Below are 23,033 nucleotides of genomic sequence, written 5' to 3'. Positions count from 1 at the left end.
CCAATACCAAAATTTCGAGAATTATTTCCTAGCACAACAGAGATAGGATCATAGGAATCTTGCTTAATGCACATCAATAAAAATGCCTCTCGCTCTGAAAAGGACATAGCGAGTTCATTGGCCTTTACCGAAGCCTTTGTGCCGATATGGTTTTTTTTTTTTTTTCTCTAGTGAAAGCCTACTTTCCATTGCGCCTACCAGCGATGCATGTGAATTTACAAAATTCAACTGGAAGAAATTACACCAGAGTTAGATACAACAGAAAATGAACATACGAAACGGAAATAAATTTTTTAAGGCTTCTAAAGTTTAGTTTAGGCATCCAATATAGAGTATGTTGTTTTTGTCTGTATTAATTATCTTTTGATTTGCTGTTGCAGTGAAACCGTTTGATTTCTTTTCTCTTTTTCCTATGTTGGAAAGATAATAGCTCAGATTTTCTTCCTTTTTGGGCCATGAATCATGTATTTTTCCCCCCTTCTTCGCTTTATTAGATTAAAACTATTTTTCGTTATTAGTTTAGATTTGATCGAGGGAGGGGAGTGCGGCATAGATTCTGTAATGATCTTCACATTTTTGTTGAACCCTTACCATTGCATCCAATCTGAAGTAGCTTAGGACACTACTACCCATATCTACTGTGCCACACACATTGTAGCTTTCAATTTTGTAGAGATTCTGGTATCGCTGGTTTTAACTCCGATTTGAACAGTGTTCGCAGGAATCGGAGGAGGCCATGGCTAGCTCTAACAAAATCCTGCCAATGCACCAGGCAAGTCTCTTTCATTCTCTCATGCCTCTTCTTTTCTATATACACAAGTCTGTTTCTTTCAGTTTTTTTTGTTATTGTCTTTGTTTACCGAAAACAAACCATGGGTGGCCTGCATTGATCGTCGCTCATTTCAATGGTTATTTTCTCGACTTTTTGTTCAAGTGCAATTGCATTTCCTGTTGTGCGTGAATGTTTAGTAAAAAGGAAAATTCTAAAATCAGCCTATTGGGCTGACAATAGTGAGTTTGTGAATGTATATTAAAGGTATAAAAAGTATACAGAAATAAGTGTTTTTCTTGTCTTTTAGTGTGCTTATCGTCAACCCAGTGGGCTGACAATAGCAAGACCGTTTTTTTTTTGGGTAAGTTAAACAACCTTAACTGTTATGCACCAAAAAACAGTTAAGTGCAAAACATAATAACTCCAGAATCAAAAAACATTAAACGCAAAGCATGCTTCTGCAGATACATCAACACTACTATCTCCTATTAGAGATTTTCAAAATAATTAATGGGTTTTAGGTGGGATTTTTTTGAAAAGGCTGTGACACCTTTTCACACGAGTCGTGACTTTATGTGGAGGGATGTGTTTGTTTGTGAAGAGATGTAATTGTTAAGAAGGGATGTGAAACATGGGGGTGCCTACCAGAGGCATGACCCTTCCTAATTAAATTAATGTCTATTAGAGACATGACTCTTCACAAAGGGTGCCTACAAAGAGGCCTGATTCCTTTTAATTAATTGTCTTCAAAAGACATGACCCTTCGTAATTAGTCTCTTTAAAAGACATCACCATTCCTACTGTGTGTCTACTAAAGATACAACCTTCCAGACAAAGGTGCCTATTAGTCTATAAATAGGCCATTTATAAAGTCATTCCCTACACCCAAAATTCCATATTGGATTGCTCTCTCTCTACACGCTATCTTCCTAGAATTTTTGGCATACTGATATTCTATTATTCTGCAGAAATAGAATATCAATTTTTGGTTCTTTTATATTTGCTTAGTGGATATTCTGTTTGTCTTCGTTTGTGCAAACACAAATAGAAAGAACCTAGAGTTCGGTTTCGTTGTATCTTGAAGGCGGATTTATTGTAATCCAGTGCACACCATTTGGTTGGGACAAATACCGTCTTTAGGATAGCGTTCTTCTAAAGCGCCTTAAATTGTTTCTACCATTCCAAATTCGAATTGTTTCTACCGTTCCTGATCTTTGAAGAGACTATGCCATCACATTCATCATTTTGAAGACCGGATTTCCAACTTCTCCTTGTTTATGTTTTTGGGAGGACTTTTGAGATCCTTGGAGCTTTAGATACCCTATTATATATGCAATTTTCAATGAAATGTCAAGTATTACGATATTTATGGAATTGCTCGAAACTCTGAAGCGACTTTGCATGGCTTCATTCAAAATGACCAAAATTATCTAAATATGAAAGTAACAATTGTCAAGCCAAAAATGTGAAACTATACCTGGAAAGTCTGTTCCATGGAAACTGTTCATTTGTTAGGACTCTGAAGTAGGAATTCAGTAGAACAGCAACAAAATCAGATCCACACCATAACTATGCTAGCTCTAGTTAAGCTCTAAAATACAACAGAGAATCAGGGATAGAGCCAGAAATTTTGTTTAGGCGGCCAAGAAGTGTGCCAAAACAAAACCCCTCCTCAGGTGGATCAACAGGGAAATTCAACAGATCCAATTCTCCATCAACTTGTGGGATCCGGGAAGAGGAAAAAACTACACGACCACCATTATGCATGCATGTTCTGCTCTTAACCAAATTTAGTCGCATCGCTTAGATTCTATCACAAGCCCCTCCTCCTCCTCCTCATCTTTTTTCAAGAGTAAATAATCACTCTTAGCAATATAAAAATCTCTAACACATCGAACCCCCAGCCCCCCAAATTGCTGTAGACTTCTCACATGGAAAAGATAATTATTACTTTTTATTGACAATGAACTTTGTCATCATTCACCAGCACCATCATGAGTGCCATACTCTTCTCAATCTCTCAGTTCAGCTATTTAAAATTACAAAAAAAAAATGCAGTCAATCTGAATATTTTTATTCCTCCAAAAAATATCCTCTTCGTGCGAGATATAAGGCAGCCTTTACATCGTATTTTTTTACACATGTATAGAGCTATGTTTAACATATTGTCAAGCATAAGTCAATAGACTAGCATCAATAGTTGCATTTTGATTACAAATATCCTCATCTCTATTACATACAAAATACCCCTAGAACAGCAAAACTAATAGTACAATTTTCAGGAGGTGACAAGGTAGAAGGAAAAAAGAAGGTTTAATATAATTAGGAACAATCAGCTTTACATGGAAAATCTGCTCTTCATGGGAAGCAGTATACTGAAGTTTCCGTGCTCGTTCTGGGAGTTGATAGGACTGAATTGCGTCTTGCCTAGGGGGAAGAGGAGGTCAATGTTGCACAGGCTCCATGGGTTTTCCGTTGCTTGCGCCTATATGTTCCAGTGTCTCAACAATTGCTGTCATTGATGGCCTAGTTTTTGGTTTAAGTACAAGACATTCTAGAGCAACCTGAGCTATCTGGAAAGCAGCTTTTGGAGGATATTTCCCTTCCAATCGAGAGTCCATTATGTTTATCAACTTTCTTTTGTGCAACAAATATGGTTTGGCCCAGTCAACGAGATTTTGTTTTGCATGCGGGCGGCTTCTATCATGTACAGGTAAGCCTGTAAGCATCTCAACCAATACAACACCAAAACCATACACATCACTCTTCGTGGTCAAGTGCCCTGTTTAACAACAATAATGTTAAACATGGTAACAAGTCGATATGTTGGGTTTAGTTCAAATGGCATTGAAGCGTGCAAAGTTTGGAAATCTTGATTTTGATAATCGTTAAGCCTTCAGGGATTACCTGTGGCAACATATTCCGGAGCAGCATAGCCCTGTGTTCCCATAATCCGTGTTGACACATGCGTGGCATCTTCTGAGGGACCCGATTTGGCCAAACCGAAGTCTGACAGCTTGGCATTGTAGGACTGCGGAGAACAAAAAAACACATGTAAAACTAAGTTAAAGTTATCATGCCTTGCCTTCCTAAAGTCATTTATGCAATGAAAATGAAGTGGGAAGATAGTGTTCCAACCAAGAGCGTGGTGACAAGGTGAACGACCGAATCAGTGAAATCCAAAAGTTACGACATCTAAAATACTGGACAAGAGAAGTATAATGTTCTATCCTAAATGATTTGAATTTCTTTCATTCTCACCCAGCTCTAATTGATTTATTGCAGGTAGCTTACCTCATCTAGCAATATATTTGAGGTCTTGAAATCTCTGTAAATCACTTTAACTTCAGATGTGTGCAAAAATTCCAGCCCTCGAGCTGCTCCTATTAGTATATTAAGCCGAATGCCCCATGGAAGTGGCTGAACAGCAGAGCCCCCTGCATAAGCCAACTCATGAGCTGTCTAGTAAGCCAAATGACATGTGAACGGATTTGCATAAGGCAAAATCAGTTTGATCTGTTAACTCTTACGTCCGAAAAGGTGGTTCTCCAAGCTGCCCTTTGGTATGAATTCATAGACAAGGAGTAGCTCATCCTCTTCCCAACAGTATCCTAATAGCTTAACAAGGTTAGGATGAGAAAGACTTCCTAAGAAGTTAAGCTCAGCCTGCACAAATATTGAACAAACAGACAGCATTCAGAAGAATTTAAACATGAGAAATACATCGATCAAACAACTAGTGATCCAAAGCATGAGAGAGAAATAGAGTCGAATTAAAACTTCATAATGAACATGGAACAAAATAAATATAACACACAACTTCCATTTAACGCACGAGTGCAATCAACGAGTTACATTCTAAAATTTTCCACAAATGACAAGAAATCTCTAGTATATTCTTCAAACATGCACACATGTCACATAACCACAATGTAAGTCAGTTAACCAAGAGGAAGAAACGAGCAAGAAAGAATCCAGAGGACAAAGAATACAGCACCTTAACTACTTTAGTCATGATTGAGCCAATGACTGAAGCTTTTTATTGACATAAACAGTGCATCAAAATTTCAGAACAAAGAATCCCTCCGAAACTATACCCTGCAGACTGATATGGAGTTTCTCTTTTGCTCCTTATGGTGACGTAGAGGTCAATTTAAAAGGGCATTGAAGTCTTCTCGATGGTTGCAAAACCAAACTAGCCCTCACAGCAGCAATTCTTTTGGTTAGTCTTTCCATCCCTTTCCAAGGAAAGTCATATTCGTAACCCGACAGAAAAACTTATAGGCACCACGAGCCCTAACCTCAACACAATCCAACAAAATCACAACTAATGAAAAATCTAATTGCATCCTATATTACTTCAGGCACCACTTGAGACTTGCAGTTTGATGGGGGGAAAAAAGATGTAAAACAGTGATATTTGTTCCTGAAGACCATTTCTTGAGCAAAGAGTGCTCTTTACTGGAACCGATAGCAAAGATGTACAATTGGGGCATAAAAAGGGGAGGAGGAATAGTAAATACAAGGATAAGAAGCGTTTGAGTACGTTTAAGTATCAAGCTCTAACTAGTGAAAAAATATATGCAATTATGGTTGAGACATTTTATATAATTTTCAGCCACTAAATTGTCTCAGTGTAATTACCTGCCATTCCCGAAATCCTTGCATGCTCCCTGCCATTAACTTCTTGACGGCGAAGACCAATCCCCTACCATTCTTCTCATCAAGCAAACCCCTGTAAACTCTACCGAAGCCTCCTTCTCCCAACATTCTTTCGTTTCTGAAATTTTTAGTAGCAGTCCTCAATTCAGAAAAAGTAAAGATCCTTAAATTGGATGAGGGTAAAATCTGTCCTTTCAGATTGCCGCCACTTGCAGCCGAGGATGAGAAGTTCCTAGGGATGTTGCTTCCAACTGTGAAGCGACGCAATTGAAGAGTGACATTTTTCCACTGCGATCTTAGATGCGTCGAACTATGTGATGAAACTGGTCGTTCACCACTGGAATCATAGACGTTCCTTTTTTTCCTCTTGGTATCCACACCTTTAGCTAGAAATTCAATACTCCTCTGAAACACCTTGCTTACCTTTCCCTTTGACCTCTTCTGGCCATGGGTGTTCTTACTGTTCAGCGCCAAAGTGGAGGAGGAAGGAGCATCGCCTCGTGGAAGAGAGTCATCCCTTTTTGTGTTCTCACCAAACTGCTCGTCCACATCCCCACCAACACTAAAATCATCCTCCTCCTCTTCCTCTGTGGAAGGAACCATGCATTGATTCTCTAAAGCCAATAGGCACTGGAGTCTCACTACCACATCAGCCATTGTAGGCCGCCTCTTTGGATGACTATCTAAACAACTATTAGCAATCTCAACAAACACCTTCAGACAGTGTGGCGAGATTTCATCCCTCAGCCTGTGGTCAAGAAGCTGATCAAGTTTGTTCTCCTTGATTCCCTGTTTAGCCCATAGGACTAGACTACATTGCTCCTCGTCAACCCGGGTATCAACTGCTGCCCTCCCACAAAGCATTTCCAACATCACGACACCAAAGGCATACACATCTGATTTCTTTCTTAGTTTACAGGTCAAGAAGTACTCTGGATCAAAATACCCAAATGAGCCTTTAACAAGTGTGCTAACATACGACTGGGAATGGCTTGTTGAGCCCAGTTTACACAACCCAAAATCTGAAATCTTAGCTGTCCAGTCCTTGTCCAATAGAATGTTTGTGCTTTTCACATCTCGGTGTATTATACCATATCGAATACCTGTATGGAGATAATCCAACCCTTGAGCAGCACCTATACAAATATTGAGCCTTTGCTCCCATGACATATGGCCAACGGTACCATTACCCTTGGTTTTAACTTTGTAAAGATGATCAGCAAGTGTACCATGCTCCATAAACTCATAAACAAGGATCATCTCATCGCGTTCGTCACAATAGCCTAAAAGACTAACGAGATGTGTATGCCGAAGCTTGGAAAGCATCTCGATTTCTGTCCAAAACTCTTTTGCTCCTTGAGACTTCAAATTACACCGCTTTAAGGCAACCATCGTTGCGCCATCATCAATAAGCGCTTTGTAGACCTTACCAAATCCACCACTTCCAATGACCAATTCATCATTGAAGTTATTGGTCGCTGATAACAGCTCAGCAAATGAGAAATGACGACACAGCCCCTCTGATGTTGACGAAGAGAGAGTTCTCCCCACACTATTTTCACCTAAACTACGCAATTGGTAAAAAATTATATTCAACACGGTGAGTAAAATTACTACACCTGTTGCAATGATATTTTCTCGAGAAGCAAACACCAACTTCTTGGACTTTGGAGATGTCGAAGCACGTGCTAGCAGCACTGGGTTCACCCCAGCAAGATTTTTGTCGTGGTTGCTCAACTTGAATACCTCTACCCCCTTTATAGTTGCATCAATTGGTTCTGTCCATCCATGGTTGTGAGGGCGCAGCGCTATGAGCAAATCTCGCTTGCCCTCCATCCTATCTCCTTCCATCATCACCACATAGTCTTTATACACCGCTACCCCATTTCCGCCACTCCATTTGATTAGGTCACCTTTTGCCTCAGCAACCTGTTCATTAACAAAGATACTAAACTCCATCCTGCCGCTCTCTTTTATCTCATATTCAAGCTCACAAAAATGCAACCTAAGCAGGTACCTAAATCCCAAATCCACAGGTAATCTCCATGTAAAATTTGATTCGGTCTTGTTCGCTTGCTTGTCTGGAACCAGTGACCAAGATGTTTGATACACTTTCTGAGGAGCAGTGTACGGTGGTATGCTCGTGTATTTGATCCGAATTGTGGTAGTAACTGGCTCGACGCTTGATTTTTCTAACAGATAATTTGAGTCCTCATACCAATCTCTAAACATACCTGTATCTTCTATGGACGAAATGGAGCTTCCGCCAACGTTTAACCGGTGTACCTTCTCCAGAGCAATGCTCTTATCTATGGTACACCGGTCGCTCTTTCCAATAATCTTTGCTGCAGGATTACCCTCATGAGTATGATAAAGTGCAGCTGGCATTGAGATGATTTCAATCCCATTAACAAAAGCATACACCTCATCAGAATTACCAATTCGTGATGGGGAGAACGTTATGATTAACGGTTGATCTTCGTCCACGTTCACACAATACTCTTTAACAAGAGAGGGTAAGCCCAAGGCATCAACAGCAAGGGAAGCACTAAAGTTGCTAAGAAGGGTATAAGGACCAGCTTTCACAGTAAAAAAGGCTTCAGATCTTTTGAAACCACCCCGGTACGAAGCTGGATAGAAATGGAGACGAATAAGTTTCTGACCCGGAGTGACTCGGAACGTATAGGTGAATGGCCAATGGGAGAGCCGGGCCGTTGCGTAAGGGATTGGATCATAGGGAAGGGGTTGGTTAGTGGCTTTTAAGCTGATCAATTTGCTCTTTGAACTATATAATGAAGTGATGTAATCGGAACTGGTATCTCCGGTCCATTTCCGGGTATCTTTTGCAGTTGAGGCGCTGGAGGAGCCGCAATTAACGGCAACATGATCAAGCTGTTGGGAGTAAAGACCAGGGGAGTTTATGGCTAGTGTTAAAGTACTTTGAAGGAGGAAGAAGTAGAGAGGGACTGCAATTGAGAGTAGATAAGGAAACATTTTTATTTGTGTGTGTGTGTGTAATGTGAATTGGAAGTATTGAGAGAGTTAGGGAATGATGATTAGTGAAGGAGAGAGGAGGAGCTTGCTGATGAAAAAAGTTGAACTATTTCGAGGGTGGGTATTAGGAAGACGAAGACTTGGTCAGTCAACTATTTCGAGGGTGGGTAAGGAGAGAGGAGAGTTCTGCTCCAGACATGATTTAAGAGGCACCCAGGTCAGATCTCCGGCTGTTCTACAGCTTCTTTTTTTGACTTAAAAGAGAACGCGTTTTAAGCCAAACCACCAAACATGGCAACCAAGCATAATGTAAAGCCAATTTTGCTAGGAAACAGGAAACCAAATGCCCATACGTCGACTATCAAAACCTAGTTCAACGTAACAAAAGCTATGTATACCCACTGTATAAGAATTGTGAAGAGAAAATAAATAAAAATGATTTCGAGCTCCTTATCCTCCATGTTGCTAAATTCGCTCACATGCTTTGCCACTGGTACTGCCCAAATTCATGCTCATTGCTCGGTGCAGCGGCTGAACACAAAATTACGTTATATTCACCAGTCAATGCTTAATCTGATACCACTTTTCACTGAGGAAAGCAAAGAGACGAGGGACGGAGGTAACCATACAGCTCACTTTGATTCATCCGATCCATCTTACAATCAATTAACTTTGTCGCGATTGCCTTAACTACCCGCGTTCCAACTTAATGACCGTTGATCTGCTAAAGAACCTTTCATCAATGTATCAAGACCAAAGTGAAGAAGGCAACATCTACAAATGCAGGAATGGCAAAGAATTTTAACCCGGAGACTGTCCTTGATTAGAGCATAAGAAATTTGTAGGTAAATCTGTTAAAAATATAGTATTTATAACTTTGGTTTACAGTGAAAGTCTGTTTTCCACAAAAAGTGCAAAACCAAATTGGCTAATGTAACGGGCGTGCCAGAACTGGAATGCAGTCCAAAATGTATTTCAAGGCTTTCGTGCCTCAAAAATCTGATTTCCTTTGAATGATTGTGCTAGCTAGGCCCAAAGGGTAAGGCTTCGTGATAGTTCGTTGTTTGCCTTTGCTGGAGAAGGACTTAAATATTTCCTAACCGTAGTTAGAAAGTGGATAAAAGAAAAGAAAAGGGTGCGGTGAAATTAAAGGGACTTCATTAACGGTTTAACGAAGTTGGTACAAGGAAGAAAATAACAAGATCTAGGCTGGGCTAGATGGAAAGGAAATACAATACTTTGCTGAAAGTAAATGATAGGTAAGTTTACTAAGCGCAAGGCTTGATGGTGCTGGACCTTTGCCAAGGCCTGAAATTCTGGTATTTATAGCTAGAGGTCCCGGGCCTTGAGCTGCTTGAGTTGCTTCAAAATGCAACAATGGGAGGCTGCCACCTGTCCGAATCTTGCTCCTCACTCCAAGAAATCGGCTTATACCTGAAAAACCTTCCCTCCCTTCATAAAAATTGTTAAAAGCAAAAGGAATTGTCAGTTGTTGCAAAACATCCAGGCCTCTCGGCCTCCTTATTGGTATTTGAGGTGCTTCCGGGGGGTCTACTTGCTATTTCCAGCATCCAAGTGTGCAGGAATATGCAGCACAACTGTTGAACTGCTTGTGTTGGCAGCTTGCCTGTATTCCAAGAAGAAAGGCCTTGAGTTGCTTGTATTCCCATCTTGCATGGTTGCCATGTGTCCTTGGCCTGATTGAGCTGCTTGTGCTGGCAGCTTGCACGTATGCCAAGTACCTTTGGCTTTCCTTCACCTTGAACGAAGGCCTTGAGCTGCTTGTATTCCAAGGCAGTCTATTCTGCCGTTCACAAGCTTTCCTGGCCATTAAGCAATTATTCCATGCTTTCTTCCTCACCATATCCCCGTGGATCATGCTCTGGTTGATTCAAGTGCATTCTAGAATATGGAAAGAACATGGAATGTGAAACTAGGCCTTTAAAGGTTCAGATCTTCTTAACCTGGGCCTGGAAAGAAAACTTTAACTGATTTGGACCTATTACAAGGCCCACAAACAGGCCCAAGCCCGAAAAAATGCTCTTAGATTTTTAGAAAGTCCACTTGAGACCTTCTCAAGAACTGGGGAAACTCTGGCCCAAGACAAATTCGGATTGGGCCTTTATTGATGAAATTTCTAGAGCATTAAACTAGCCCAATCTCACGGAACTTCGGGGTGGCCTTCTATTGGCCCAAAAAGAAAAATGGGAGGCCCATTGTCTAAGGATGAAAAATAATGGCTTTTTTAACCATTAATTTTTAGTTGACCCTTGTTTCTAAATTTTGGCCAAAATTGGGTGTAAACAAAGTCGCAAGAAAATACATGTAGTTAAATAAATTAGCTTTATATACTTGACATATACCAACTTTATTATGAGTATAAGTAAATGAAAATGAAGGATAAGTCTGAAATTCTGTTTTTAGATAATCAGTTTCATGAGAAAGTTTAAACTTCGTTGTGTTCAAGAAAAAGAAGAGACAAAATTTATGCCGTAATGAGTTGTACATTATTTTCTAGTTTCTTGCGCTTTATGTTTCCAATCAACCACACTACCAGTTAACATTTTTCTCTTTATTAATTTACCGGAGAAAAAAAAAACATTTTTCTCTTTTCACCAGTTTATATATCTTAGCTCCCTGAAAATGTGTGTCGCTGGTCATCTTTCAACTGAACTAAACCTTGTAACTCGGAATAAATTTGAAAAAAAATAGTATGGGTAAGTTGGCAAATATCTTTTACATACAATCCAACAGGACCTAGATTAGACTCTCTTGGCCTAAATTTTCATTTCGGTATTCTTGTTCGTCTTTTCTAACCGTTTATTGAATTTACGTTAAGTTTTTTGATTAATCATTCATCTTTACGAAACAAATTTTAAAAGTAAACAGTATGACCAGAAGCATCAAAAAAGAAGTTCACTTAGAACGAAGAAAGTTTGAAACAACTGTCTTTTAGTATTTTTGGTGTCGTCTTATCTGAACTTTTTTCAACTTGGGTCACAAGGAAGGGGTTGGCAAATGGCCAACGAGAGAGCTGGGCGGTCGCATAAAGGGTTTGATCCTAGGGAAGGGGTTGGTCAGTTGCTTTTGAGCTGATCACTTTGCTGTTTGAACCTTGTAATGAAGTTTATGTAATTGGAACCGGTATCTCCGGTCCATTGCCAGGTATCTTCTGCACTTGATCAGTTGCCGGAGGAGCCCTAGTGAATGGCAATGTGATCAAGCTGTTGGGAATAAAGACCAGGGGAGTTGATGGCTAGTGTTAAAAGTACTTTGATGGAGGAAGAAGTAGAGAGGGACTGCCATTGAGAGTAGATAAGGTAAGAGGACCGGGGGGATCTATAGTGCACATCTAAACCGTCCGTTTCTATAGTTAATGGTTCAGATTAGCTGAAGCACTCTTACCCGTCAAAGTTAACTCTTACCGGTAAAAATTAACAAATACATGTTTGAATCATTGATTGCGAAAACGGACGATCCAGATGCGCACTACAGGACCCCCTTCCGAAGGTAGCATTTGTTAGCGTGATGTGAATTGGAACTATTCAGAAAGTTTGGGAATGATAATGGTGAAGGAGAGAGGAGATTGCTGATGAAAAAAGTTGAAACATTTTGAGGGTGGGAAAGGAAAACAAAGACTTGGTTAGTCAACGAGAACAACTCTACCCACCACATTTTCGTGGGACATGATTTAAAAATGCTGTTACGTTGTTTTAGTCAATAAAGCCTGCTTTTAATTAGGCAAACTAATATAAAGGAGTAAAAGGGAAGTTGAAACTTCAAAAGGCGCCGAATTAAAAACGTCACACCTCTGTGTTGAAACCTACACTAGTACGAGGTGGTGATGGGCTTTGAAACACCACGTATCAGTGTTTCAAGAAATTAATCTTAGTAAATTTTTCGTTGAGAAGGATAAAGAAGTGCTTGTTCTTTTTCGATGGAATGGGATTCTCGGTTAGTTCTGTTCCAACAATCGGAACCGTCCACTTTCTAAAACTCGTTAAGAGCATTAATCACATAAATAATTATACTCTCATTCAACAAAATTAGGATTGCTACCGAGAGTAGTTGCCTAGGTGGATATGCATTGATATGCTTTCATGACTCACTGACGTTGAGATAATTCCATTTTGAATTTAGTACCTCGTTCCAATGGCTGGATGTTTTAATGTTTCGAAAAACAGTTCTGCTCCCAAAAGTTCAGTAATGTTCTGTTTGTTTCGATTTCGAGCCGAAAATCGAATCATTTTCCGATAGAAAACAGAGTTTTCATACCTTCGGTTTTGGTGTAGTTTAAGTTCCATACGCTAGTCAGTGTTGGTACGGTTAAGTGCCAATAAAGGAAACCTTCGACGGAGCCGGATCTTCCTCTGAGGTGGCCACGACGGTCGTCATGTTTTAGACAGATGCTTTCACTGCCGGCAAATTAAAGATCCTAGTTACGGAGCAGAGAGCTCATGAGAGAGGGAGAGCACGGAGGGTTAGAGGCTATCCATAGCCCTGGCCCCCAAAACTTGCCCCTCGTGGGGCTCGAACCCAGTCTCCACGGAGAGGGAAAGGCAAGGAGAGGTATGTAGGGGCCGCGTGGCCCCAGGCCCACCCAATTTCATATTTTGGAGTATATTTTACATATTTTTTTATATAAATATTAATTAAAATTATAAAACTTACAAACATAATTAAAAGTAAGAACAATTTTCATTTCGAGAACACTAAATTATGGTGAATGATACCCTTACAATAATGATAATGTGTTCACCGGATGATATGATAACAACAATATTTGAAATTAATCTTTCAATTTATCAAAATTGTCCCATGGAAACTCAAATGAGTGGATTCTTAGTCTTGAAAAATCGTCGAACCAAAATTTCTTTAATATTTCGGCCCCCTCCAACCTTGATTCCTCGCTCCAGCACTGAGGAAAGGAGACAACTAACTACACTAGCAGTGGTTTCTCAAAGACCATTACTTGGAGATGTATTTTTTGAGTTGAATTGGTACGAACCAACCTGAGTTGCATATATAAGGCGGGATGCGCCAATTGTGAAACCGGGAAAATGGGGAAAGGTTTTGAGTCCAGCCGGTACTGTAAAATGCCGTACAACCGGTACCGGGTGCGTAAGGAAGGTACCAGTCATACAATTTTCTTTTTTACTTTTTTTAGGAGGTAATTCCATTATTAAAACTTTTTCCTTATTTTTCAATACAATGAGCTTCATAATCATGACTAATAATTTTTTTGGTTGGTTGATTTTTTGAGCATCCGAAACCGTACCCTTTTGGACAACCCAAAATCAGGAATCTTAGCTTCCCATATTTCGTTATCTTTGTAGCCTTGACGTCCCTGTGTATAATACCCTGCTCAGCATTATGAAGGTAGTTCAGTCCGCAAGCAGCATTGATGCAAATATGAAGCCTTTGCTTCCAAGTGAGACGATGAGTATTAGTGATGATCCGCTAGCGTCCCGTTGGCTATTTGAATATCAATGCACTTTTTATCTATTATTCTACACCTTTTGGGCGGAGGTTAGAAAAATTAGTTGCATCACTAAATTCTATCACATGCCCCTCCTCCTCTTTTTCAAGAGTAAATACTCTTAGCATTGTAAAAATCTCTAACACATCGAACCCCCAGCCCCCCAAATTGCCGTAGACTTCTCACATAAAAAAGAGAATTATCACTTTTTATAGACAATGACCTTTGTCATCATTCACCAGCACCATCAGGAGTGTCACACTCTTCTCAATCTCTCAGTTCAGCTGTTTAAAATTACAAAAAACTAAAATAAAATGCAGTCAATCTTAATATTTTTGTTCCTCCAAAAAATATCCTCTTTGTGCGAGATATAAGGCAGCCTTTACATAGTCTTTTTTTTTACACATGTAGAGCTATGTTTCATATTATCAAGCATAAGTCAATAGACTAGCATCAATAGTTGCAGTTTGATTACGAACATCCTCATCTATTACATACAAATTACCCCTAGAACAACAAAACTGATAGTACAATTTTCAGGAGGTGACAAGGTAGAAGAAAAAAAATGAAGGTTTAATAATTAGGAACAATCAGCTTTATATGGAAAAGCCGCTCTTCATGGGAAGCAGTATATCAAAGTTTCCGTGGTCATTGCAGGAGTTGATAGGACTGAATTGTGTCTTGCCTAGGGGGAAGTGGAGGTCAATGCTGCACACGCTCCATGGGTTTTTCGTTGCTTGCGCCTACACATTCCAGTGTCTCCACAATTGCTGTCATTGACGGCCTAGTTTCTGGTTCAAATCCAAGACATTTTAGAGCAACCTTTGCTATTTGGAAAGCAGCTTTTGAAGGATATTTCCCTTCCAATCGAGAGTCCACTATGTTCATCAACTTTCTTTTTTTGGGCAAATATGGTTTGACCCAGTCAACCAGATTTTGTTTTCCAGTGGGGCGCCTACTATCAAATACAGTTAAGCCTGTAAGCATCTCAACCAATACAACACCAAAACTATACACATCGGCCTTCGTGGTTAGGTGCCCTGTTAACAATCATGATGTTAAATTACGGCAACACAGAGATATTTTTGGTTTAGTTCAAGTGGCTTTGAAGCGTGCAAAGTCTGAAATATTGATTTTTGATAATTGTTCAGCCTTCAGGGATTACCTGTGATAATATACTCCGGAGCAGCATAGCCATTTGTTCCCACAACCCGTGTTGACACATGCGTGTCAGTACCTGAGGGACCAAACTTGGCCAAACCGAAGTCTGATATCCTGGCATTGTAGCACTGCCAAGAAGAAATATACATGTCAAACTGAGTTCATGTTCTCATGCCTTGCCTTCCTAAAGTCATTTATGTAATGAAAATGAAGTGGAAAGAATGTGTTTCCGACCAAGAACATGTTGAGAGAAGGTGAACAACCGAACGAATGGAGTTCAAAAGTTACAACATCTAAAACACTGGACAAGAGAAGTATGATTTTTTCTCCCAAATGATTTGAATTTCTTTCATTCTCACCCAGCCCTAATTGATTGATTGCAGGAAACTTACCTCATCTAGCAATATATTTGCGGTCTTGAAATCTCTGTGAATCACTGCAACTTCTGATGTGTGCAAAAATTGCAGTGCTCGAGCTGCTCCTAATAGTATACTAAGCCGAATGCCCCAGGGAAGTGGCTGAACAGCAGATGCCCCTGCATGAGCCAACCCATGACCAGTTTAGCAAGCCAAAAATGACATATGAACCAATTTGCGTAAGGCGAATTCAGTTTGATCTGTTAACTCTTACGTCCAAAAAGGTGGCTCTCCAAGTTGCCCTTTTGCATGAATTCATAGACAAGGAGTAGCTCATTCCCTTCCGAACAGTATCCCAATAGCTTAACAAGGTTAGGATGAGAAAGCCTTCCTAAGAAGTTAACCTCAGACTGCACAAATATTGAACAAACAGACAGCATTCAGAAGAATTTTAAATATGAAAAATTCATCCATGAAACAACTCGTGATCCGAACCATGAGAGCGAAATACAGTCATATCAGAACTTCATGATGAACATGGAACAAAATAAATATAACACAACTTCCAGTAAAATTTTCCGCAATGACAAGAAATGTTGAATATACTCATGTAACATGCATAACCACAATGTAAGTCAGTTAATCCAGAACATTACTGCGCATCCTGAAAACCGCAAGTATAGCTTTCAGTTATTTACCTATTCATTCATTTGGACTACGTGTTTACACTTCGTTTTTTTTGGTGCAGCGGAATAGATGTGTTTACACTTCGTACTTGTTGGTTTGTTTCTCAGTTCCCAGGACTGAACAAGTCTTTTCGTTATGCTCCTGCCCACGTCTATCACAAACAAGAGAAAATACAATTCATTGCCCCTGTTAAAACCTCCCCGCTGCAGTTTTGTGCGTTTAGAAACACTCCCGAATGAGCTTCATATTATTGCTACACAAACATACAAAAGTAACTAGTAGCAAGTGACAATGGAATAAAATAGTCTGAACGCACTAATTTTTTCATCTATAAAGGTTTTCCCAACAACACGTGTACACAAAACACACAAAGAAGACTGTGTACCACGGAGAACATCTATGCAAGAGAAATATTCGAGCAAGAAAGACTCTAGAATACAGCACCTTAACTACTATAGTCATGCATATTCAAGCAAGAAAGACTCTAGAATACAGCACCTTAACTACTATAGTCATGATTGTTGCAATGGCTGAGGCTTTTTGTTGACATAAACAGCAAATCAAAATTTCAGAACAAAGAAACCCCTCCGAAACTATATGGAGTTTCTCTTTTAACTCCATATGGTTACATAGGGATCATTTAAACGGCCATGAAGTCTTCTCCATGGTTGCAAAACCAAACTAGCCCTCACCACAGCAACTCATTTGGTTATTCTTTCAATTCCCTTTCCACGCAAAGTCACATTTGTAACCTGATAGAAAAAAGTTATAGGCACGACGAGCCCTAGCCTCAACACAATCCAACAAAATCATAACTAACAAAAAATCTAATTGCATCCTATGTTACTTCAGGCACCACATGCAGACTAAGAAGCGATTGGGTACGTTTAAATATACAACTTGGGCATGAAAGAGAAGAAGGAATAGTAAATGCTAGGCTAAGAAGTGATTGGGTACGTTTAAATATCAATCTCTAACAGGTGAATTTTTTATGAAACTATGGTAAAGACTTTTACAAAATTTCAGCTACAAAATTTCAGCTATTAGTTTGTATCAGTGTAATTACCTGCCATTCCTGAAGTCCTTGAAAGCCCTCTGGGTTCAATTTCTTGACGGCAAGGACCAATCCACTACCATTCTCTTCATCAAGCCGACCCTTGTAAACTTTCCCAAAGGCTCCTTCTCCCAACAGTCCATCCTTACTGAAACTTTTAGTAGCAGTCTTCAATTCTGAAAAGCTGAAGATCCTTAAATCGGGGGTGGTTAAGATCTTCCCTTTCAGATATGCCTCCTTGCCGCCACTTGCAGCCGAGGACGAGAAGTTCCTAGGGACGTTGCTTTCAACTGGGGAACGACGGAATTGACGAGTGACGTTTTTCCACTGCAATATTGAACGGGGGGAACTAACGGCCGAAAGTGCTTGCTCACCATCGGAATCATGTACCTTTCTTTTTTTCCACTTGATATCAGCACCTTTAACTAGAAATTCAATAGTCCTCTGGAACACTTTACTAACGTTTGCCTTTGACCTATTCTGGCCTTGGCTGTTCTCACTATACATCACCGAAGTGGAGGAGGAGGGAGTATCACCTCGTGAAAGAGAGTCATCCCTTTGCGCGTTCTCACCAAACTGCTCGTTCACAGCCCTCTCTGAAGCCAATGCGTTCTCTAGTCTCACCACCACATCAGCCATTGTAGGCCGTCCCTTTGGAAGACTATCTAAGCATTTATTAGCAACTTCCGCAAACACTTTCACACGATGCGCCGAGATTTGGTCCCTCAAACTGGGGTCAATAAGTTGATCAAGTTTGTCCTCTTTGATGCCCTGTTTAGCCCAGTGGACCAGACTACGTTGCTCCTCATCGACCTGCATGTCAACTGCTGGCCTCCCACAAAGCATTTCCAACATCACGACACCAAAGGCGTACACATCTGACTTCTTAGTTAGTCTACGGGTCAAGAAATACTCGGGATCGAAATACCCAAATGAGCCTTTAACATCTGTGCTTACGTGCGCTTGGGAATGGCTTGTTGAGCCCGGTTTACATAACCCAAAATCCGAAATCTTAGCTATCCAATCCTTGTCCAATAGAATGTTTGTGCTTTTCACATCTCGGTGTATTATACCGTGCCGAATACCTGTATGGAGGTAATCCAATCCACGAGCAGCTCCTATACAAATTTTGAGCCTTTGCTCCCATGACATATGGCCAACAGTACCATTACCCTTGGTTTTTGTTTTGTAGAGATGATCGGCAAGTGAACCATGCTCCATAAACTCATAGACAAGGATCATCTCATTGCGTTCATCACAATAGCCTAAAAGACTAACAAGATGCGTATGTCGAAGCTTGGAAAGCATCTCAATTTCTGTCCAAAACTCTTTTGCCCCTTGCTTAGACTTCAATTTCAACCGCTTTAAGGCAACTGTCGTTGCACCATCATCAATAAACGCTTTGTAGACCTTACCAAATCCCCCACTTCCAATGACCAATTCATCATTGAAGTTATTGGTCACTGATAAGAGCTCAGCAAATGAGAAACGACGACACAACCCCTCTGATGTTGACGAAGAGAGAGTTTTCGCCACACTATTTTCACCTAAACTACGCAATTGGTAAAAAATGATATTCAATACGGTGAGTAAAATTACTACACCTGTTGCAATAGCATTTCCTCCAGAAGCAAACACCAACTTCTTGGGCTTTGGAGATGTAGAAGCACGTGCTAGCAGCACTGGGTTCACCCCAGCAAGATTTTTGTCATGGTTGCTCAACTTGAATACCTCTACCCCCTTTATAGTTGCATCAATTGGTTCTGTCCATCCATGGTTGTGAGGGCGCAGCACTATGAGCAAATCTTGCTTGCCCTCCATCCTATCTCCTTCCATCATCACCACATAGTCTTTATACACCGCTACCCCATTTCCGCCACTCCATTTGATAAGGTCACCTTTAGCCTCAGCAACCTGTTCATTAACAAAGATACTAAACTCCATCCTGCCACTCTCTTTTATCTCATATTCAAGCTCACAGAAATGCAACCTAAGCAGGTACCTAAATCCCAAATCCACGGGTAATCTCCATGTAAAATTTGATTCGGTCTTGTTCACTTGCTTGTCTGGAACCAGTGACCAAGATGTTTGATACACTTTCTGAGGAGCAGTGTATGGTGGTATGCTCGTGTATTTGATCCGAATTGTGGTAGTAACTGGCTTGACACTTGATTTTTCTAATAGATAATTTGTGTCCTCATACCAATCCCTAAACATACCCGTATCTTCTATGGATGAAATGGAGCTTCCGCCGACGTTTAACCGGTGTACCGTCTCCAGAGCAATGCTCTTATCTACGGTAAACTGGTCGCTCTTCCCAATCATCTGTGCCGCTGGACTACCCTCACGAGTATGATAAAGTGCAGCTGGCATTGAGATGATTTCAATCCCATTGACAAACGCATATACCTCATAAGAATTACCAATTTGCGACGGGGAGAACGTTATGATTAACGGTTGATCTTCTTCGACGTCCACACAATACTCTTTAACGAGAGAGGGTAAGCCCAAGGCATCAACAGTAAGGGAAGCACTAAAGTTGCTAAGAAGGGTATAAGGACCAGCTTTTACAGTAAAAAAGTCTTCAGATCTTTTGAAACCGCCCCGGTACGAAGCTGGATAGAAATGGAGACGAATAATTTTCTGACCCGGAGTGACTCGGAACGTATAGGTGAAAGGCCAATGGGAGAGCCGGGCCGTTGCGTAAGGGATTCGATCATAGGGACGGTCAGTGGCTTTTGAGCTGATCAATTTGCTCTTTGAACCATGCAATGAAGTGATGTAATTGGAACCGGTATCTCCGGTCCATTTCCGGGTATCTTGTGCAGTTGAGTCGCCGGAGGAGCCGCAGTTAACGGCAACATGATCAAGCTGTTGGGAATAAAGACCAGGGGAGTTGATGGCTTGTGTTAAAGTACTTTGATGGAGGAAGAAGCAGAGAGGAATTGCAATTGAGAGTAGATAAGGAAACATTGGGGTTTTTTTTCTTCTTGTTTGTTTTTGTTTGTTATGTGGGTATTGAGAGAGTTTGGGAATGATGATTAGTGAAGGAGAGATGAGGAGATTGCTGATGAAATAAATTGGAACGTTGTGAGGGTGGGTAAGAAAGAGACTGTAGATTTTGGGTGGCTCCCATCCTCCTGTTGCTCGCCCACCAGAGGAGACTGGTGTGGACAGAGAGAATTTTTTCGGTTCCGGATGAGTATATCCCACATGGTGTCTGTTCGGTACATTCGAGCCATTCAATGTACTTTTGGACGGTTCATTTTGAAACCCTCTCTCTCCTCTCATCCCACCACTCTCTCCTTTTTGTCTTCAAATCTGAACCATCCAAAATTGCAATGAAAGGCCCGGATGTGTCGAGCGGACACCACGTAATATCCATCCGGCATTGAATTTGAGGGAAACTCCCTTGTAAAGCTTGTCTCGGTGAATATTGCTCCGTTTCCTCCGTGGACATATCCGATTTTGGAAAACCACGTAAGCCTTGTGTCGTGGGTGTTTCGTGTGTGTTTCGTTTTTTGTTCCTTGGGCACAACAGGATAGTCAACAACCAAAAGTCAAGGAGAACAGTTGTTGAAGGCTATGTTAATGTTTTCCAACTATTGAAGATAGGATCATAAGCCTAAAAGCCTCCACGACCTATGAAGGATAAAAAAATGAACACTTTTGGAACACTACCTATAGCTTCAATATCTTAACATCAACTGCATTGTTCTTGGACAGTTCTTCCATTGAAAGATTTATTATAAAGGGCCCACTTAAATAATCCTAGTCGTTTTAAAAGATTTATTAAGGGCCCTTGAAAAAAAATAAACTTAACCAGATATTGATAATGGGTTAATCGAATTATTCAGTTATTGATCCTTGTGAATTCAGGAACCAAAAATTAAATTAATAAATGAACCTTTTACCAATATTCGATTGAGCTCAATTTTTATTAATACTTATAAAAAATTATTTTAAACAAAATGAACAACTTAGATCATTTATGTGGGACCCTGAGGTGAGTCCCACAACCTATTTGTACACTATTGAAACCTTTTTTTGGGGGTAGCCATAGTATTCATAATATACTCCGTATTTGTCAGTAAAATATGAATATTATGAATATAGGCGTAGCCCTAGCGCTGATTTTGTGAAAATAAAAATAAATGTAAATGTATGTAAATAGTATACGGGCTAATTAACTAGTGGTTAAATTATGCTAATTTCGTCAGCCCATTTTTAATTTTTTGCTGCGCCATTGCAATCAAATGAGTGGATGGGATTGAAGTAGCCTCCCCACATCTGCCTATCTTATCTATATCTATACATACTCCATATAAAATATATGGAAATGGATTCTCTCCGGTCCACGTCTTGGACTGTAAGAGACAGTTCTAATCGGGGCCGTTCATTTGCTGCAATCAACGATTTAGATGTATTTTTATACTTTCACCGGTAAGAAGACCGGTAAAAGTGTACAAAAAAAATCAGAACCATTGAATTTACCAATGGACGATCTCGATCAGGTCAACTTCCAAACGCTTCGATGGCTCATTTCCAAGCGCTTTTTTTTTTTTTTTGAACGGCAATTTTTTTTTTAATTAATCCTTGGCTTCCAAGCGCTTCAATGGACACTTGCTCCGACTTCCAAACTACCTGTTGCCAAAGAAAAAACTTTACACGTAAGTCCAACTTTTCCCAACCTCTCGCTTTCGCTTTCGCCTTCGCCTTCGCCTTCGCTTTCGCCAACTGCATGAATCAATGACTCGAATTATTGCTTTCACATGAGATTGTCTATGCACACCGATTGTTTGATGGAGTACTGGCTTGCCCAATTTTGTTGGAGTTACTCATATGCATGGAACTCTTAGCTTAGGGCCTTAGGCCTAGTTTCCCAAATAAAGAATGGCTTTTTATTATTATTATTATTGTTTTGTCCTTGTTCAAATTTTTTGCCAAATTATTTTGTGGGTTATACAGCCTTGCTTTTTGGATATGTTTGCTTTGTTGTTTTCCCAATATCATAACCATTAATGATGGTCGGGTTGCCGTTGGGTCCTTCGGGGGCCCACCGCACAACAAGCAATTGTTCGATGGATTACTGGCTTGCCAAATTTTTTTGTTGGAATTACCCATATGTATGGAACTCGTAGCCTTAGGCCTAGTTTACCAGATAAAAAGCATGGCTTTTTGTTGTTTTGTACTTATTCAAATTTTTTGCAAAATTATTTTGTGGATTATTGGTTCGTCTCGACTAGAAGAATTAATCGGAAAAGTAAGAAATTGTTACTTTTACCCATTTCTTTTTGAAATGACCAAAATTTAAGTACTTCAGTTTAAAGTGCTAAATTTTGGATAATTCGTAAAACATTTGTGTAAAAGTCACAGTAAAAAATTTTACTCTTCCTCTAACAAACTAATAATTGAATAAGGACAAAAAACAAATTGAATAAGGACAAAACTAACAAATGCTGAAAAAAATTGACGCCGGCAACCTTTGACGCAAAACTAACAAATGGAAAAAAAAATTGAATAAGGACCAAAAAAATAAAAAAAAAACCCCGAGACTTTTTTTGGGAAACTATGTAAGCGTCGTTCAGTTTTTCAATTGCCAATTTGATGGGAGTATTAATAAGGCAGGACAATGGTGCAACCCACTCTGATATTTATAAGGCATAACGACAACAATAAGTTTATAACCACACATACACACTCGCAATTGGAGTGGACCCCACATACACTTTCAGTGCGGTGTGTGTACGATCCACCCTAATTTTGAGTGTGTGTACGTGTTTGTGTGCATGTGTGTGGTTGTAGTATTGCTGTGATGACAATGGTGCAATAAATTCTGATATTATTCGGTAGCTTATGTACACAGGA

The 23,033-nt window shown here is 40.0% G+C and overlaps 2 protein-coding genes across 4 annotated transcripts; both read right to left on the bottom strand.

Moving 5' to 3' along the window:
• Positions 1-2,825: 2,825 nt before the first annotated feature.
• Positions 2,826-8,755, bottom strand: LOC131304478 (receptor-like protein kinase FERONIA). 2 transcript variants are annotated; one of them, XM_058331722.1, is made up of 5 exons: positions 5,417-8,734; positions 4,303-4,438; positions 4,067-4,209; positions 3,680-3,803; positions 2,826-3,554 (listed from the first exon to the last, which is right to left on the bottom strand). In XM_058331722.1, the coding sequence occupies exons 1-5, from the start codon at positions 8,426-8,428 to the stop codon at positions 3,217-3,219; spliced, it is 3,753 nt and encodes a 1,250-aa protein (XP_058187705.1). In that variant the 5' UTR covers positions 8,429-8,734; the 3' UTR covers positions 2,826-3,216. The 2 variants fall into 2 exon arrangements, 1 of the variants encoding a protein (XP_058187705.1); XR_009192413.1 differs by lacking the exon at positions 2,826-3,554 and having other exon boundaries at positions 4,303-4,383; positions 5,417-8,755.
• A 5,570-nt stretch (positions 8,756-14,325) lies between these two features.
• On the bottom strand, positions 14,326-20,248 carry LOC131304473 (receptor-like protein kinase FERONIA). Of its 2 annotated transcripts, XM_058331713.1 has the most exons (5): positions 17,178-20,248; positions 15,699-15,834; positions 15,461-15,603; positions 15,073-15,196; positions 14,326-14,947 (listed from the first exon to the last, which is right to left on the bottom strand). In XM_058331713.1, the coding sequence occupies exons 1-5, from the start codon at positions 20,136-20,138 to the stop codon at positions 14,610-14,612; spliced, it is 3,702 nt and encodes a 1,233-aa protein (XP_058187696.1). In that variant the 5' UTR covers positions 20,139-20,248; the 3' UTR covers positions 14,326-14,609. The 2 variants fall into 2 exon arrangements, 1 of the variants encoding a protein (XP_058187696.1); XR_009192411.1 differs by lacking the exons at positions 14,326-14,947; positions 15,073-15,196; positions 15,461-15,603; positions 15,699-15,834 and adding exons at positions 15,868-16,555; positions 16,610-16,863.
• Between the last annotated feature and the right edge of the window lie 2,785 nt (positions 20,249-23,033).

Source organism: Rhododendron vialii, chromosome 10a (assembly GCF_030253575.1).
Source record: "Rhododendron vialii isolate Sample 1 chromosome 10a, ASM3025357v1".
Lineage (NCBI taxonomy): Eukaryota > Viridiplantae > Streptophyta > Magnoliopsida > Ericales > Ericaceae > Rhododendron > Rhododendron vialii.
Note: the sequence above shows the minus strand (reverse complement) of the source record. Positions and strands in the feature narration are given on the sequence as shown.

Coding starts and splice junctions, on each gene's coding strand:
- LOC131304478 (XM_058331722.1), bottom strand. CDS start 8,428: ATGTTTCCTTATCTACTCTCAATTGCAGTCCCTCTCTACTTCTTCCTC. Junction 4,439..5,416: donor AAGGATTTCGGGAATGGCAG/GTAATTACACTG, acceptor ATATTTGTGCAG/GCTGAGCTTAACTTCTTAGG. Junction 3,555..3,679: donor TCCGGAATATGTTGCCACAG/GTAATCCCTGAA, acceptor GTTGTTAAACAG/GGCACTTGACCACGAAGAGT.
- LOC131304473 (XM_058331713.1), bottom strand. CDS start 20,138: ATGTTTCCTTATCTACTCTCAATTGCAATTCCTCTCTGCTTCTTCCTC. Junction 15,604..15,698: donor GGAGAGCCACCTTTTTGGAC/GTAAGAGTTAAC, acceptor TGGCTCATGCAG/GGGCATCTGCTGTTCAGCCA. Junction 14,948..15,072: donor TCCGGAGTATATTATCACAG/GTAATCCCTGAA, acceptor GATTGTTAACAG/GGCACCTAACCACGAAGGCC.